The sequence below is a fragment of the Choloepus didactylus genome, chromosome 16 (genome assembly GCF_015220235.1).
Source record: "Choloepus didactylus isolate mChoDid1 chromosome 16, mChoDid1.pri, whole genome shotgun sequence".
NCBI lineage: Eukaryota > Metazoa > Chordata > Mammalia > Pilosa > Megalonychidae > Choloepus > Choloepus didactylus.
This window is the reverse complement of record NC_051322.1, coordinates 45,191,401-45,209,952: the sequence shown is the minus strand read 5'-3', so window position 1 is coordinate 45,209,952 and position 18,552 is coordinate 45,191,401. Positions and strand designations below refer to the sequence as shown.

At 39.9% G+C, this 18,552-nt stretch overlaps 1 protein-coding gene across 8 annotated transcripts in view; it reads left to right on the top strand.

Annotated features, from left to right (window-relative positions):
- LOC119511523 (zinc finger protein 271) overlaps positions 1-18,552 on the top strand; it is a 309,072-nt gene that overhangs the window by 6,038 nt on the left and 284,482 nt on the right. For 5 of the 8 annotated variants that reach the window (XR_005212193.1, XR_005212195.1, XR_005212194.1 and 2 more), the window contains exons 1-2: positions 14,415-14,789; positions 15,120-15,321. Coding sequence is in view for 4 of the 8 variants with exons in the window: in XM_037805999.1 (XP_037661927.1) it covers positions 15,273-15,321 (49 nt within the window). In the remaining 4 variants the exon portion in view is untranslated. Of the gene's footprint in view, positions 1-13,953; positions 14,022-14,289; positions 14,367-14,414; positions 14,790-15,119; positions 15,322-18,552 lie in introns of those variants that run through there. The other 3 variants (XM_037806000.1, XM_037806001.1, XM_037806002.1) reach the window with 3 other exon arrangements.

Below are 18,552 nucleotides of genomic sequence, written 5' to 3'. Positions count from 1 at the left end.
TCTGGGACACCAACAACACGTACATTACTGCTTTTCATTTTGTCCTTAAGTTCCCAGAGACATTGCTTGTCTTTTTCCATTCTTTTCTCTATCTGTTCTTTTGTGTATAGGCTTTCAGGTGCCTTGTTCTCCAGTTCCTGTTTTCTTCTGCCTCTTGAGATCTGCTGTTGTTTGTTTCCATTGTGTCTTTCATCTCTTGCGTTGTGCCTTTCATTCCCATAGATTCTGTCAGTTGATTTTTCGAACTTTCAATTTCTACCCTATGTATGTCCAGTGTTTTCATTACACCGTTCATCTCTTTTGCCGTATCTTCCCTAAACTTTTTGTTTTGATTTATTATTAGTTGTTTAAATTCTTGTATCTCAGTTGAAGTGTAAGTTTTTTCCTTTGACTAGGCCATAACTTCATTTTTCTTAGTGTAGGTTGTAGTTTTCTCTTGTCTAGGCATGGTTCCCTTGGTTACCCCAATCAGGTTTTCCCAGATCAAAATGGGCTCGGGTCCCAGAAGGAATAAATATTCAGTATCCAGTTTCCCTGAGGGTGTGTCTTAGAAAATTGGTACACCCTGTGAGGCCTCAAGTCACTGTGCTTTTCTGCCCAGCAGATGGTGCCTGTCAGCCTGTAACTCCTAACTGGTGTAAGGAGGTGTGGCCCAGGGCTGTTTTCCTGCAGGCTCTGGGGTCTGGTTCTGAATGGAAGGCGGGTAGTAGAGCTAGGCCCTACCTCTTTCCTCTTAGGGAAGATAGACCCCTAGGGAGAGGTCAATAGAATTTGAATTGTCTCCCTCTGCCTGTGCTATCTCCACCCTTGTCTGGGTCAGAGTCCTGGGAATTGAAAATGGCTGAGGCTTTCTCCACTGAACTGAAAGAGGGACAGAAAGCCCCCTTTAGGGCCAGACTGTGGCCACCCTTTGACTCTCCAAGGTCAGTCTTCATTCAAGGCCTCTGTCTGCTTGTCAGGGATTCGTAGCTTGTATTGAGCAGTCCATGTTTGTTAATTAAAACCCCACTTGGAGCTAAGTTGAGCTGTATTCACTTCCTCAGAGACAGCTGCTCTCTAGCACCAGGAGGCTTTGCAGCTCTGGCCATGGGGGGAGGGAGCTCCCTGCTTGGATCTGTAGTTTTTACTTACAGATTTTATGCTGTGATCTCGGGCATTCCTCCCAATTCAGGTTGGTGTACAATGAGTGGACGATCACGTTTGTCCCCCTGCAGTTATTCCGGATTATTTACTAGTTGTTCCTGGTTGTTTGTTAGTTGTTCCAGGGGAACTAACTAGTTTCCAGTCCTCTCTATGCAGCCATCTTACAGCCTGCTTCCTTAAGTATCTTTTAATGTGCTTTTTGGTCTTTTGTATCTCTTATTTAGAGCAATGTCTAGTCAAGTCTTTTGCTCACTTCTTATTTTGGTTATTTGTCTTTTTGTTGTTGAGCTATAGGATTTCTTTACGTATTCTGGATATTAAACGTTTATCAGATATGTGGTTTCCATATATTTCTCCCATGCTGTAGGTTGTCTTTTTAGTTTCATAGTGAAGTCCTTTGATGCACAAAAGTTTTTAATTTTGATGATGTCCAAGTTATCTATTTTTTCTCTTGTTGCTCATGCTTTTGGTGTAAACACTGAGAAACCATTGCCTAATGTGAACTCCTGAAAGATCTTTCCCAAGGTTTTCTTCTAGGAGTTTTATGGTTTTGGTTCTTATATTTAGTCTTTGATCCACTTTGAATTAATTTTCTATATAGTCTGAAGTAGGGGTCCCCCTTCATTCTTTTGCATTTGTATTTCCGGTTTTCTCAGCACCATTTGTTGAAGAAACCGTTTTCTTCATTTTTCATTCCTCTTATCCCATTGAGTGGAATTGGCACAACTGTCAAAAATCAGTTGACATAGAATAGAGTTGTGGGAAGATGGTAGATTTTGGTGCTCCAGGGCTCACCAAAGCAACTATTAAATAGACAGGAATGGCCTGAAACAACAATTTGGGAACTCCAGAAGCCATAAGAACACTATTCAGCATCCAGGGAATACTGGGAGGAAGAGACTGGTAAGTTACAGTAAAGAACAGTAAATTATTCTCTTTGTGAGGTGGCTGTCAGCACCTGTCTCCCACTCTCAGAGCTGAGTCCAGCCCCTGGCTAGCTGCTCGACAGTGACATAAAAATCCTTTTCCCGAAGAACATGGGTGGGCACGGCTGACCACTGATCATGGCTTGGTTAGAGAATTTAGATCACTTGGGCCCTTCTCTGAGGGCAGTTATGGTGTCAATTCACCCTGGACAAAGTTGGCAGCAGCCATTGATTCAACCTTCCACAGAAAGGGGTGGTGGCTGTAGAGACTTAAAGGCCTGTGCTTCTTCAGGGCAGTTGGGGATGGTTAGTTGAAGGACTGCATTTGCTGGGCAGGCCAGGAATGTTTGCCTTTGGGGAATTGCCAGAGAAGGTCCTGGAACCTTTTCTCATCCCTTCCCAAGGGTACTTGGAGTCAGTCTGTGCCCCCTTCATGGGTCCCAGGCCCTGTTTGGGCTGGGAAAGACTGACTTGGGAAAGTCCTCCCCTTTGTGCCCTCCTCCCAGATCTTGGTCTCCAGGCAAAAGCAGCCTGAGATAGCAAAAGGGGTGTAAAAAACTATAGAGGCAGGCAGTCTGGGACAAAATCCTGCCAGCTTCAAATCAGGAGAAATGAGTTCTGTCCCCTGGGAAACAGAGGGGACAGCCAAACATCTGTAAATAGGGGAACTCCAAAATGACTAACAAGGAAAAGCCCAGAAAAAGAGAGACCAAGAAAGACAGGGAAAACCCTGTATACTGCATTTGCTTTAGGCGGACCTTTCTGATAGAAAGGATAAAGCCTTTTAAAACATTAAAATGTACAGTGTGCAACAAGAGTACAAGACAAACAAAGAAACAGAAAATGATGATCCATCCAAAGGAAGAGGATAAAAATACAGAAAATACCAATGAAGAAGATGAGAATGTGGACATTCCAATCAGAGCCTTTAAAAAGATGATCTTAAAAATGCTCAAGGAGGAGTTAGGCAAGATGGCGGCATGGAGAGGAGTGGAAGCTAAGTAGTCCCCCTGGAACAACTACAAAAAACCAGAAACAACTAGTAAATAATCCAGAATAACTGTGGGGGGACAAACAAGACCATCCATTCATCATACACCAACCTGAATTGGGAGGAATGCCCGAGAACACAGCATAAAATCTGTAAGTAAAACCTGCGGAACCAGGTCGGGAGACCCCCTCCCCCATAGCCCGAGCTGCGGAGCCGCGTGGTGCCACAGAGAAGCTCTCTCCCAGCAAGCGAATACAGCTCAGCTGAGCTCCAACTGGGGTTTTAAGTAGCGAGTGTGAACTGCTCACTACAGGTACGCATCCCCAGAAAACAGACAGAGGCTTTGGGTGATGACTGACCTGGGAGAGCCGGAGGGTCGCCTTGGACTGGGTCTGAAGGGGACTATCTGTTTCTTTTTCGGCTCAGTGGAGAAAGCCCCAGTCATTTTCAGTTTCCAGGGCTGTGACTCTGGGAAGGGTGGAGACACCACAAGCAGAGAGGGAGACCATTGAAATGCTAATGACCTCCACCTGAGGGGTCTGTCTTCTCTAGGAGGAAAGGGGTGGGGCCCTTTCCATTCAGAACCAGACCCCAGAGCCTGGGGGAACACGGCCATACCTCCTCACACCAGTCAAGAATTATAGGCTAACAGGCATCACCTGCTGGGCAGAAAAGCACAGTGACCTGAGGCATCAAAGGGTGGAGCAATTTTCTAAGACATAGCTGCAGGGAAACCAGATACTGAATATTTCTTCCCTCTGGGACCTGAGCCTGTTCTGGTCTGGGAAAACCTGATTTGGATAACCAAGGAAACCATGCCTAGACAACAGAAAATTACAACCTACACTAAGAAAAACAAAGTTATGGCCCAGTCAAAGGAACAAACGTACACTTCACTGAGATACAGGAATTTAAACAACTAATGCTAAATCAATTCAAAAAGTTTCGAGAAGATATTGCAAAAGAGATAGAGGCTGTAAAGGAAGAACTGGACATGTATACGGCAGAAATCAAAAGTTCAAAAAACCTACTAGTAGAATCTATGGAAATGAAAGGCACAACACAAGAGATGAAAGACACAATGGAAACATACAACAGCAGATCTCAAGAGGCAGAAGAAAACACTCAGGAACTGGAGAACAAAACACCTGAAAGCCTACACGCAAAGGAGCAGATGGAGAAAAGAATGAAAAAATATGAGCAACGTCTCCGGGAACTCAAGGATGAAACAAAGTACAATAATGTACATATCATTGGTGTCCCAGAAGGAGAAGAGAAGGGAAAGGGGGCAGAAGCAATAATAGAGGAAATAATTAATGAAAATTTCCCATCTCTTATGAAAGACATAAAATTACAGATCCAAGAAGCGCAGCGTACTCCAAACAGAAGAGATATGAAGAAGCCTACGCCAAGACACTTAATAATCAGATTATCAAATGTCAAAGACAAAGAGAGAATCCTGAAAGCAGCAAGAGAAAAGCAATCCATTACATACAAAGGAAGCTTAATAAGACTATGTGCGGATCTCTCAGCAGAAACCATGGAGGCAAGAAGGAAATGGTGTGATATATTTAAGATACCTGAAAAGAGAAAAACCACCAACCAAGAATCCTGTATCCAGCAAAGCTGTCCTTCAAATATGAGGGAGAGCTCAAAATATTTTCTGACAAACAGACAATGAGAGACTTTGTGAACAAGGCACCTGTCCTACAGGAAATATTAAAGGGAGCACTACAGGGTGATAGAAGACAAGAGTGTGTGGTTTGGAACACAATTTTGGGAGATGGTAGCACAACAATGTAAGTACACTGAACAAAGGTAACTATGAATACAGTTGAGAGAGAAAGATGGGGAGCATGTGAGACACCACAAGAAAGGAGGAAAGATAACGACTGGGACTGTGTAACTTGGTGAAATCTAGAGTATTCAACAATTGTGATAAAATGTACAAATATGTTCTTTTATGAGGGAGAACAAGCAAATGTCAACCTTGCAAGGTGTTAAAAATGGGGAGGCATTGGGGGGAGGGATGCAATCAGCATAAACTAGAGACTGTAACTAATAGAATCATTGTATTATGCTTCCTTTAATGTAACAAAGGTGATATACCAAGGTGAATGCAGATAAGAGGGGGGGATAGGGGAGGCATGTTAGACACGACATTGGTGGTATTGTCTGATTCTTTATTCTACTTTGATTTAAGGTTATGTTTCCTTTTGCTGCTTCCTAGCTGTCTTTTTTTTTTTGTTTCCTCTTTCTTTTGCCTCTCTACCTTTGACTCTCCCTCCTGCCTTGTGGAAGAAATGTAGATGCTCTTGCTTAGTATGAGCAGAATGTTCAATCAGGATGAACTTAAATGTTTGGAAATGAACAGGGGTGTTGGTAGCAAGATGTGAGAATAACTAACAGCGCCAAATGGTGTGTGAATGAGGTGAAAAGGGGAAGCTCAGAGTCATATATGTCACCAGAAGGAAAGTTGGAGGTCAAAAGATGGGAATGTATAAAACTGAATCCTATGGTGGGCAATGTCCATGATCAACTGTACAAATACTAGAAATCACTTCATGAACCAGAACAAATGTATGATAATACAATTAGAAGTTAATAAAAGAGGGGCATATAGGGAAGAGCTATATACCTATTACAAACTATATACTACAGTTAGTAGTATTTCAACATTTTTTCATAAACAGTAACAAACATACTATATCAATACTAGGAGTCAACAATTGAGGGGGGTTGGTTAGGGATAGGGGAGTATTAGAGTTTCCTTTTCTTTTTTCCTTTTTTCATCTTTCACTTTATTTCTTGTCTGGAGTAATGAAAAGTTTCTAAAAATTGAACAAAAATTAAGTGTGATGGATGCACAGCTGTATGAGGGTACCCAGGGGCAAGTGATTGTACACTTTGGATCTTTGGATAATTGTATGGTATCTGAACAATCTCAATAAAAATGGGGAAAAAATGCTCAAGGAAATGAAGGAGAGTGCAGAAAAAGAACTATAAGGATATCAGGAAAACAATGAATGAACAATATGAGAGTTTTATTAAAAAGTTAGCAATTTAAAAAATGAACTAAACAGAAATACTGGAGTTGAAGACCACCATAACTGAAATGAAAAATGCCCAGGAGGATTTTAACAGCAGATTGGAGCTGGCAGAAGAAAGAATCAGCGAACTTGAAGACAAGACACTTGCAATGAGTCTGGCTGAGGAGCAGAAAGGAAAAGGATATTAAAAGTGAAAATGGCCTAAGACACCTCTGGGACACCATCAAGGGCACCAATATTCACACTATGGAGGTCCAGAGGAGGAGAAAGAGAGAAAGGGGAAGAAGGAATATTTAAAGAAATGCTGACAGAGAACTTAACAAACTTAGCAAAAGACATGGATATGCACATCCAAGAAGCTCTGGAACACCAAACAGGATAAACATGAAGAAAAATACACTCCATCATAGACCGATCACACTACTGAATGCAAAGGACAGGGAGAGAGTTCTGAAAGCTACAACAGAAAAGCAATGCATTATGTACAAGGCATTCCCAATTAGACTGGGTGCCAATTTCTCATCAAAAACCATGGAGGCAAGTAGGCAGTGGGTTGAAATAGTTAAAGGGCTGAAAGGAAACAACAGCCAGCCAAGAATTTTATATCCAGTGAGACCCTCTTTCATAACTGAGGGAGAGATCAAGACATTCTCAGATAAATAAAAGCCAAGGGAGTTCATTATCACTATACTGGCCCTACAAGCAATGCTAAAGGGAGTTCTTCAGACTGAAAGGAAAGGACATTTAGACAGTGGTTCAAAGTGGTATAAAAAAATGAAGACCGGTGCTAAAGATAGCCATTTGGATAATTATAAAGGCCAGTATTATTGTATTATATAGTATGGTATGTAACTCCACTTCTTATTTCCTACAGGTGCTAAAATACAAATGCATAAAAATAAATGGGTAAATATGTTTTTGGACATACAATGTACAAAGGTATAAGTGATAACAAGTAAAAAAAATATGGTGGGGAAGTACAGGACTTGAATAATACAATAAAGTAACCAAACCTAAAGGACATATATAGAACACTGCACCCAGTGAAAACAAAATACACATTCTTCTCAAGTGCACATGGATCATTCTCCAGCATAGACCATATTTTGGGCCACAAAGGAAGATACCATACAGTATATCTTCACTGACACAATGACATGACATTAGAAAACAATAACAGAAAGAGAAATGGAAAATTCACCAAAATGTGGAAATTAAACAACATACTCCTAAACAACCAATAGGATAAAAAGGAAATCAGAAGCTAAATTAGGAAACATCTTAAGGCAAATGAAAATGAAAATACAACATATCAAAACTTATGGGATGTAGTGAAAGCAGTGCTGAGTGGGAAATTTATAGCTCTAAAAGTTTACATTAAAAAGAAGAAAGAGACTTAACCTCAAAACTGGAAGAACTAGAAAAAGAAGAGCAAACTAAACCCAAAACTCACAGAAGGAAGGAAATAACAAAGATTAGAGAGAAGATAAATGAAAAGGAAAAAAAAAAAGAGAATCAACAACAACAAAAGAATCAACAAAACCCAAAACCAAAATTTGGTTCTTTGAAAAGATCAATGAAATTGACAACCCTTTAGCTGGGCTGACAAAAAAGCAAAATCTAAGACCTTCTTGCACACCTAGAGCAACTAGAAAAAGAAAGCAAACTAATCCCAAAGGAAGCAGAAAGAAAGAAATGACAAAGATTGGAGCAGAAATAAATGACATTGAGAATAAAAAAATAATAGAATTATCAAAGTTTGTTCTTTGAGAAGATCAATAAAATTGACAAATTGATAAAGAAAACAAGAGAGAAGATGCATCAAATACAGGATTCTCATACACCACCACCACCACCAACTTGCAATGGTGGGAACATTTGTCACAGTTGTTGATAGCACATTTTTATAATTATACCATTAACTATAGTCCATGGTTTAACTAGGGTTCCCTGTTTTTGTAATGTAGTTCCATGGATTTTTAAAAAAATTATTGTTACTATATATACAATCTAACATTCCCCCTTTTAATCATATTTAGATATATAATTCAGTGTGGTAAATTGCATTCACAATGTTGGGCTACCATCACCACCATCCATTACCAAAACATTTTCATCATTCCAAATAAGAATGCTGTACATTTTAGGGCTTAACTTTCCATGCCCTATCCCCACCCCACCCCCTGGTAACTTATATTCTAGATTCTGACTCTATGAGTTTGATTATTCAGATTGTTTCAATTCAGTGAGATCATACAATATTTGTCCTTTTGTGTCTGCCTTATTTCACTCAACATGATGTCTTCAAGGTTCATTCATGTTGTTGCATGTATCAAGACTTCAAATTCATTTATATGACTGAATAATATTACATTGTTTATTTATTCATTCATAAATAATGAATGAATACATACACAGTTTATTTATTCATTCATTGGTTGATGGACACTTGGGTTGTTTCCACCTTTTGGCAATTGTGAATAATGTTGCTACAAACCGGTGTGCAAATATCTGTTCAAGTTCCTGCTTTCAGTTCTTTTGAGTATAAATGGTGGTAGGATTTCCAGGTAATATGGTAGTTCTATATTTAGCTTTCTGAGGAACTGCCAAACTGTCTTCCACAACAGCTGCACCATTTTACACTGCCACCAGCAATGAATGAGTGTTCCTTTTTCTCTGCATGCTCTCCAACTTTTGTTGTTTTCTGTTGTTTTTAAAATAGCAGTTAGTGGCTTAAAACCCCACACATTTATTATCTCTCTCACAGTTTTCATAGGTCAGGAGTCTGGTGATGACTTAATTGGGCCCTCTGCTCAGGGCCTCACAAGGCTGCCATCATGACTGAACTGGGTTCTTTTCTGGAGCTTGGGTCCTTTTGGGAAACATACATGGTTGCTAGCAGAGTTAAGTTCCTTGAGCCACAGGACTGAGTCACTCAGCTCCTTCTCATATGGTCCTCTCACAACATGGCAGCTTACTTCTTCAAGTCCAGCAAGAGACTCTCCCTTCAGTCTGCTAAAACAGAATTTTATACAAGTACAATCATGCGAGAACATTCTGTCACCCATGCCGTATATGGTAGCCTAATCAAGGGAGTGACATACCATCACCTTTGTCATATTCTATTTGTCAGGAGCGAATCACAGGTTCTGCCACACTCCAGAAGTGAGGATTATAGAAAGACTCTATGCATTAGATTTCACTGTAGGTCTTATCTACCACAACATACTTCTGGCATCTGTCCATTGCTCTCCATCTCCACTGTCACCATGCCTATTGAAACTACCCATCATCATACACTTAGGCTATGGCCACACTTAGGCTATGGCCAAAGCCACTTCACTGACCTCCCCACATCCATACTGCTTAAAACTTTTTAATGTTTTCCCATTACTCCTATGATCAAGTCCACTGTCTTTAAAATGGCCTACCCCTGGCAATTGCCTACCTTTCTAACCACATTTCAGCCATTTGCAATGCTCCAGGCTTCTTTCTGTTCCTTGATTTTGTCAACTCATTTTCTTTTTGGGATCTCATCATATGATGGTCCCACTAACTGAACCATTCCCTATGCCTAGTTCTTCACCTTTCAAGCCCCAGTTTAAATATCACTTTCTTTGAGGAATTTTTCCTTAATCCTTTCAGACTAATTTAGGTTACCCACATATGTTTTTATGACACTCTGTACTCTTCCTGGATAGCATTTATCATTGTTGCAATTAAATAAATTTATGGTTTACTGTTTAATGTCTGACTCCCCCATAAGAGTGTAAGTTCAAGTGGGCACTTCTGTATCCATGGCTTCCACTAGAGTTCCTGGTGTTTAGTGGACACTGTAAATGTTTGATGCATGAATGGATGAGTGAATGTATTTCATGTGGTATGTATTACATGTGGATTGGGGTACATAGTGACTTTCCAGGGGGAATATATTCATGGATTATTTTAAGGAAATCAATTTCCAGATCTTCAACTTCCATTTGTACTATATTCTAAAATTGATCTGCCTGTGAATGAGCTCGTGTTCACAGTGGTTCTTCTACTTTGTAAAGATATTGCTATGGTATATATTGTGCTGGGGTATAGAAATCTCTGCAGTGCCAAACAAAGGTATAAATCAAAATATTGATTTTGGAGGATGCTTCCATTAATGAAAATTCAAGGGCACCTCAAACCCATAGCTTTTCTGTCTCTTTCTGTCTTACACATATTTCTGTTAAGGATGAAGCGTTATCATGAAAAAAATGATGTAATTTGGCCTGTGTCAAGATGATCTGAATTCAGAACATTCAGATGGTAGAGGTTAGTAATGCTGATTTTATGAGTGCACATACGGTTTGTTGAATTTTCACAACATATCATGTTACTAGCATTCAGATGAAGAAACAGACCATTATCAGTCCTCAGCAGTCTCCCCTGTGTTCTCTTCAAGTGAGTACCCTTTCCTAGCCCAGAAAGGTAGCCACTACACTGAACTTTGATCATGATATTTTATCTTTGCCTGTTTTTGAACTTTATATAAATGAAATTCATTATGTACTCTTTTGAGTCTGGCTTCCTTCATTCAACATTGTTTGTGAAATCCATCCATATTGTTGTATGTAGATGTAGATTGTTTATTCTCGTTTCTGATAGATCATATTATGTGATTATCTCAATATTTATTCATTCTACTATTTATGGATATTGTTGAGAGTGGAGTATTTAAATCTCTAAAGATACTGATTACATTTTTGGATAGTAAATCAACCTTCCATTATTGAGATAAATCTCACTTGGTCATCTTACTGAATGACTTGCTAATATTTTATTAAGGATTTGTGTATCTATATTCATTAAAGATATTGGGCTGTGGTTTCTTCCCATGATGCTTTTGTCTGGCTTTGTAACACTAGCCTCCTGTATTGTCTGGAAGAGATTGTAAAGGATTGGTATTGTTCTTTAACTGTTTAATAGAATTCACTATCCCAGAGTCCATCTGGGCCTGTGCTTTTCTTTGTTAGAGGATTTTTAATTACCCATTCAATGTGTTGTTATAAGTTCTTCAGACAGTTTTGGTAGTTTATATCTTTTTGCTAATTTGTTCATTTCATCTGAGTTCTGTAATGTGTTGACATAAAGCTGTTCATAGTACTCCCTTATACTCTTTAACTTTCTATAGGATTGGTATTGATGTCCCCTCTTTCATTTATGTCTTTGGTAGTTTATATGCTCTCTTTCTTTTTCTTGGTCATTCTACTAAACATTTATCAGTTTTATTGTTGTTTCGCTGTTTTCATTGATATTTATTGTTTTTCTGTTGTGTTGATTACTACTCCAATCTTTCTTATGTACTTTTGCTTTTCTTGGGTTTAGTTTGCTCTTCTTTTTCAAGTTTCTTAAGGTGGAACCTTAAGTTATTGACTTGAGATTTTCTTCTTTTCCTGTGTAGGCATTTTAAACCTATAAACTTTCCTCTAAACATTGCTTTAGCTGCATTTGATAAATTTTTATGTGCTGCATTTCATTTTCATTCAGTTTAAAATATTTTCTAATTTCTCTTGTGATCTCTTCTTTGACCCATGAGTTATTTAGATTTATAAATGAACTATAAAATAACTGAGATACCATAGCTTTGGGCCTCCCTGAGTGCAATGACTCCTGTAATTGGGCACGTCCCTTAAAGTGATCAGGAAGCTATGACTCTGAAGTTGTTACAAGAGTTATTACCTTCTGTAGTATATGGGACTTCTAACTCTGGTGGTTCCCATAGCTGTCTTATGTGAGTCTTATCTCCTCGCATCTGAGCAGTCATCTGGGAGTGGGGAGTGGCAAAGAGAATAGATCATTGATGCTTGTGTAAAACACTGTGAGTACTACTCCCACAAAATAGGAATGTTTGATGCTGTCTGCTGGCAAACTGTGGTTTCTGTCCTGTCCTTCTAAATGAATCTTATTCTAAGGGTAGTGGATTGTAGGCTTGAAGGTCTGAATGTTTAGTTGAATCTAAGAAAGACACCCTGGTGAGCACCAAAGTACTCCCAGCTTTATGAGGGAGCCCCTTAAAAATGTCTGTTTCTTCCTTCTCTTACCCTCTTGCCATCTAACATAAGATGTATTAATAATTAACTTTATATATTAGCATTTACATTACTGGAAATCAAAGGGGGAATGTTATTAGCTAGGATAATAATGAACATCATCTGAGGACAAAAGGGAACTTTGCATCCTCCTTGCCTCAAACCCCACAGTATCTTTATGAAAAATTAACTCAAGATGGACCACAGACCTCAGTATAAAACCTAAAATTTTAAAAGCTTCTAGAAGAAAAAAAATGTGGAAAAATCTTGATGGCCTTAGGTTAGGCAGAGATGTATTATATATGACATCAAAAGCATGATCCATAAAAGAACCAATTATAATATGTACTTAATAAAAATTTAAAGTTTCTGCTTTTCAAAAAAGACATATGTCAAGAATGGGCAAAAGATTTGTACAGATACTTTGCCAAGGAAGATATAAAGATGGCAAATAAACACATGAAAAGCTGCTCAACATCATTAGTCATTAGGGGAATGAAAATTAAAACCACACTGAGATACTACTGCACATCTAGTATAGTGCCTAATATTAAGAAGACTTACCATATCAAGTGTTGGTGAGGCTGTGGAAGAACTAGAACTTTCATACACTGCTGGGAGGAAAGCAAAATGGTACAGTCTTTCTGGAAAAATGGTTTGGCAAATTCTTAAAATGTTAAACATACACCTACCATGTGATCCACCCATTCCACTCTTCAGTATTATCCAGAAAGAAAAGAAAGCATATGCCTGAACAAAGACTTGTATGGGAATGTTCATAGCAGATTTATTTATAATCATTAAAAATTGAAAACTATCCAAATGGCCATTAACTGGTGAATGTATAAACAAATATTGGAATATTATTTAGCAAGAAAAGTGATGAACTGTTAATACACAGCAATGTGGATGCATCTCAAAATAACAATACTCAGTGAAAAAAGCCAGTCAAAAAGAGTGCATTCTGTATGTTTTCATTTAAATAAATCTCTAGAAAATGCAAGCTAATCTATAGTAACAGAAAGCAGATCATTGGTTGGGGTTCTAGGTGGGGGAGAGAGGGATTACCAAGAGGCAGGAGGACACTTTTGAGGGTGATTGATGTGTTTCACAGCTGCATGTCTCTCTCTCTCTCTCTCTCTCTCTCTCTCTCTCTATATATATATATATATATATATATATATATATATATATACACACACATATGATAAAACATATCAAACTGTATACTCTAGGGTACTTACTGTTTATTGTATGACAGTTATACCTTAATAAAACTGCTTTTTTAAAAAGAAGTCTTCATTGGAAAGGCTGGACCCAAACAAGTTCCCACGTCTTTCCCCTTCCAGGTATATGAGGGTCTCATTCATACATCCCTAAGATTTCATATCTCCAAAGAGGGTCCTGGGCTGGGACAGAAAGCTCCCTCCCTGTACCTCAACCATGTCTTTAGCTATTCACCACTTTCTCGGGTATGTACCTTTTCTCCCTGGTCTTAACCCAACCCCATTGAAATCATGTGTCAACTGGTGTCAGTCCTTCTCCCAACTCCTCCCTTATTTCCCAAGATATTTCCACGGACACAGCAATATCCTTTCCGACGCTGATGTCCCGCATTTCAAGTCCTTCATCTCATCCGCATCCTCTAGGCACAATGAAAAGGATTGTACCGGCAAGCAGACTCTTTAGAAAGAGACCTGTGCCCTTTCTTGATCGCAAAGTAGATGAAAATCCAGTTTCCCAGCGATTCAGGGCATTAATTATTGCACATTACGTATTTCTAGGGCAATGGTTCTGAAGGTGTGGTCCCCAGACCAGCAGCATCGGGATCAACCGAGGACCTGTTAGAGAGGTAAATTCTTGTAATCCTAGAGTTAGAAACTCCAGGGTTGGGGCCCAGCAAACAGCAGTTTAAAAAGGCCTCCAGGTGATTCTGATGCCTATCTCAGTTCTGGGGAAAAATATAGGGGATAGGAAGAACGTTAGAAAGGAAGCACACCTGCGAATCTGACCGAGTTTGGGTAGAAAAAAAAAAAAACAATGGGGAACGCATTCTAAGTAAAACCTATCCTGCTCCAATGAGCTTTCCCGAAAGATAACTGATTCCGATGTTCATCCAGGAACCGGCAAATAAGGAAGCAAAGAATCTTGGCGATGCTCCGCCTCGCGCGTGCGCACATGCTATCCTGCGTGCAAGGTAACAAACCATAGAGCTGAGTAATCCTCCCAAATTCCTAGAGTGGACAAGATGTTAGCAGGCTTGCGGACTGAGGGGATTGACAGGGACCCAGGGAACACGTAGAGGTCCCGGTGATGTTGACCCAAGGAAGGCCTGGGAACCCGGGTGATCTCGCTTCCCGAGAGGCGCGCCGCTCGGAAGCTATTTGCGCTTTCTTGTGTCCCTGAAGAGTCAAGACCCCCGAGATTGCCGCTGGGCGCGGCACGGGGGCCCGGCGAACTTGTCGTTCCTTGGCCTAGTGTTCTCTTGGTGCCTGGTCAGCCCTTGCTAGACTGTGCCTCAACTGAATGAACACCAGAAGCTGTGGGGGGCGGGTGGAATCAGGAAGCGTGGTTGAACACGCCTATCAGCCGACCGTAACGGAAAGAGCAACATGAATTTGTGAGTGTTGGAAGAAGGGAAGGAGGGAAAGAAAGACAAGTCATGGTGATCAATCACTAGTGGCATTTTTATATAGGGAGGGCAACGACTAACGTAGTGTTAACCGCTAGGACAAAATCCAGTCCCCTGCAGTATGTTTCCATTTATACCTTTATTTTGGTAGTATTAGTGCCCAATTAGGTTCTAAGATCTCTTTTTGGAATGGAATGTATGTGTCAAAGAAGGGTAATGCCTGAAACCTGGATGGTAGGGGGGAAGCCTAATAAATTGAGAGAAAGTTATGTGGAAATGAAATGAGATTTTTTTCTTCCCTTCTCTATCTTGTCTTAGAAATTGCACCTCCGATCTCAGTGATTCCCTTCTAAGCCCAGTGGTGCCCAGTTGCCTCCAGGTCTCAGACCCCTACGTGGACAGGAAAAGCTTACAGAGGAACTGGTAATTCTCGAGTTGCTCCCTGAGGTGTAAAGTGTCCAGTTGCAGCCCATGGAGATCCAGTTCAATTATGAATCTCGAGAACACCATTTTCCCTCAGGTGAGAAGCAGCCTGGTTTATCTTTCTTAGTGGTTTCAGGTGGGTGATTTACCACCCTTGCTATGCCAGTGTTTTCAAGTGCTGTTGGTATTCTTGATTGCACACACCTTTACTTGATTAGCCAGTATCATCTCTTTAGTGCTCCAAACATAGTCACTTGAGTTTATTGTGAATTCTGGGAAGCAAATTCCCATGGAGTTCTCCCCTTCCCTTGTAAGACTCCAGAGTCATCCATTTTTTCCAATTATAATCACCTTATTACCAATCTGTCAGTGTTGGTATTTCCCCTTTAAAATCTTTTAAAGTCATGATTCTTAATTCCTATAGTGGGATAGTTAAAACTTTTGGAGTCTGACGACTTGGATTCAAATACTAGCCTTGTCACTAGTGTGACCTTGAGTAACATATTTTTTACAATTGTTTCTTCACTTGTAAACGGTGTATACACAATAATTCATACCTTGGAGTTTATTTTGAGGATTGTTTCAATTATCTATTAGTCCATAACAAAGTACCCCAAAACTTAGTGCTCTAAAACAACAGCCCTTTTTAAACCATTTTATTTTCTCATTATTCCATAGGTCATCAACCTGGCTGGGTTCAGCTGGGCAATATTTTTTCTCCCTGGTCTTGATTGGGATCACTCATGCAGACATGTAGAGGCTCAGCTAGGGTTGGGGTCTAAGATGGTTTCAATCACATGCCTGGCTGTTGGTGCTAGCTATGGGCTGAGTCATGTGTCTCCAGCAGGCTAGCCTGGACTTCTTCATAGGGTAACTAGGTTCCAAAACCAGAGAGAGGGTAAGCCCTTCAATTCATAAGCACTTTTCAAGCGTTTGTTTGTGTTACATTTGCTAATTCCCGTTGACTAAAGCAAGCAAGTGATCAGCCCCAGAGTCAGTGTGGGAGGCAATACAAGGATTTGGATCCTGGAGGCGGGGCTCATTGGGGACCATTACTTTCATAACAAGCACAAAGACTCAGTGAAATCTTATAAGTAACACTCTGGCAAGACCTGGCTTGTAGTGAATTCTTTATAAATGGCAGCCACTGTTATTTTTTGTAAGATAATTCTGATCATGATTTTGTTCAAATATTCTGCAGGGTCTTACTTCCACATCATATTTTACTTCTTTGATTTTGGTCTTCCCATTACTGCTGTTAAGCCTGTGAAATTTATCTTCCATTGTTCCTTTCTTTTGCTCTATATTTTTACCTCTTTTTAGCTTTGGAGGATCTTGTTATTTGTTTTATTTTATGTGGTACTTTTATTTTATTTATTTCCTGCATTTGGAATTTGTCCTTCCTTAAGAGTTTATCCTGAGGTATCAAGCTCTCATTTTTCTGGAGAATCACTGCAGAATTGGGTTTCCTTCTTGTAGTTTTACATAGGTTGATATTCATATTGTATGTGTTTATTTCTCTTGAAGTGTGTAAGGAATGAGATTTTATATTTTAGAGTAATACAAATATACCAAAGGGCATTTATAAAATACGGAAAAGCAGAAAATTTAAATAACCTACAACCCCACCATCTAAAGATGCTAACATTAATTTCTAATCATTTAATTAACTAATCAACAAATATTTGTCAGTGATAAGTGTTTATTAATTCTCAAGAATAGCTTATTAGTTATTAACCATATTGAGGATTTACCACTTGGGATATAGCACTGAACAGAACAGACAAACCTTTTGCCCTCAAGGAGCTTATATTCTAGTGGGAGGGAACAGAAAATAAATAAATATACAATATAGGATCAGATAATGGTAAGGGTTTGAGGAAAGAAAACTAGAGTATGTCAGTCAGGATTCCAGCAGGAAACAGTTACCTCCTTCAAATGGTGTAATTCAAAGTTTCATGAAGAAGATGGGACAGGATTATAGAAGTCATCAAAGGATAGAAAACAGGCCTGGGGCAAGCAACAGTGGGGAACAGTTTTTACCTTTAGGCTTTAAATGACAAGGTGAGCCATCAATTACTAGACCCTGGAGATAATAGCTGTGGGATAGGGCCACCCAATAGCAGCTGCTGCCTTTGCTGAAGGAGACACAACTACTTCTAACTCCTCAGGATCAACAATACAGGAGCAAGGATGGTAAAAACATTGAACCAGTTCATTCCAGTTCGCCGTGGACTTTCTCGGGTTTAGCATTGAACTTCCCACATTCTGAGAATCCCCTCAGTCTCAGGCAAACAAGGATGGTCGGTCACCCTCTGATTCTTTTCCGACTTCTGGCCAGTGTCTCCTATTGGCCACATTCGACTGCAGGCCAGAGGGTATGGAACCCCCACCTAAAGTAGTTCATAAACATCAGTCTCCTGGGGCACAGAGCTGGGTAGAGGGTAGTCTGGAGGGACAAAAGGAAAACATCCACTACAGTCTACCCCTTATATCCTACAATATCAATTCTTATCTTTTGTTTGGATTGTTGCATTCTGAACACAGGGAAAAAACAAAGTCACTTAAGCTACCTACTCATTACAGGTTGATGTATGTAATTCCCACCTAAAACCTAGAACTTAAGTATCACCAGTGCTCTTTGTATAAAGTAGTGAGGAAAAGAGGAAAAAGATACAAATAACATAAAACATAACTGCTACAGTTTTTGCTGTTCAGAAATCCTAAGCTGATAATCACAATTAACTTTTTCCATCACTCATTCCATAGTCCCCTTACATTCTGCCAGCATCCTGGCTGCACAGAGTTCATTACCTAGCTGGCCAACTTTATCCTTCTTTCATATGGGAGCTGAGTCCTTGGTGATCCTATTTCTTTCAGGTTGCTTCAGTGTTCTATTGACTGGGCCTATTGGACATCAGAGTGTACTGAGAGGCACTCCAGTGAATCCCCTGGGTTCCTGGCATATTCTTCCTTGCATTCATTATGTAGCAGCAGATATCCTGGCCAATTCAGTGATGCCTTCTCTGCCTTTTGAGTCAGCAGCAAGTGGATTATTTTGAAAGGAACCATTCTCATTCCTCCCCTTGGTTCCTGGACCCATGTATTCTGACCACAGGGAAGACAACATTCTTTATTCGCCTCTGGTTTAAGGCTATGCTGCATCCTGTAGGATGGCACCCCAAATTTAGAGTCTTGTTGACTAGCTAGCACCATAATGGAGCCTTCAGCAGATCATTCCACGGTTATCTCAGTCCACTTGCTTCTGGGTGATGGGTCATGTGGTAAGACTCAAGAATTACATGTGTGCATGAGCTCATTGCTGTAC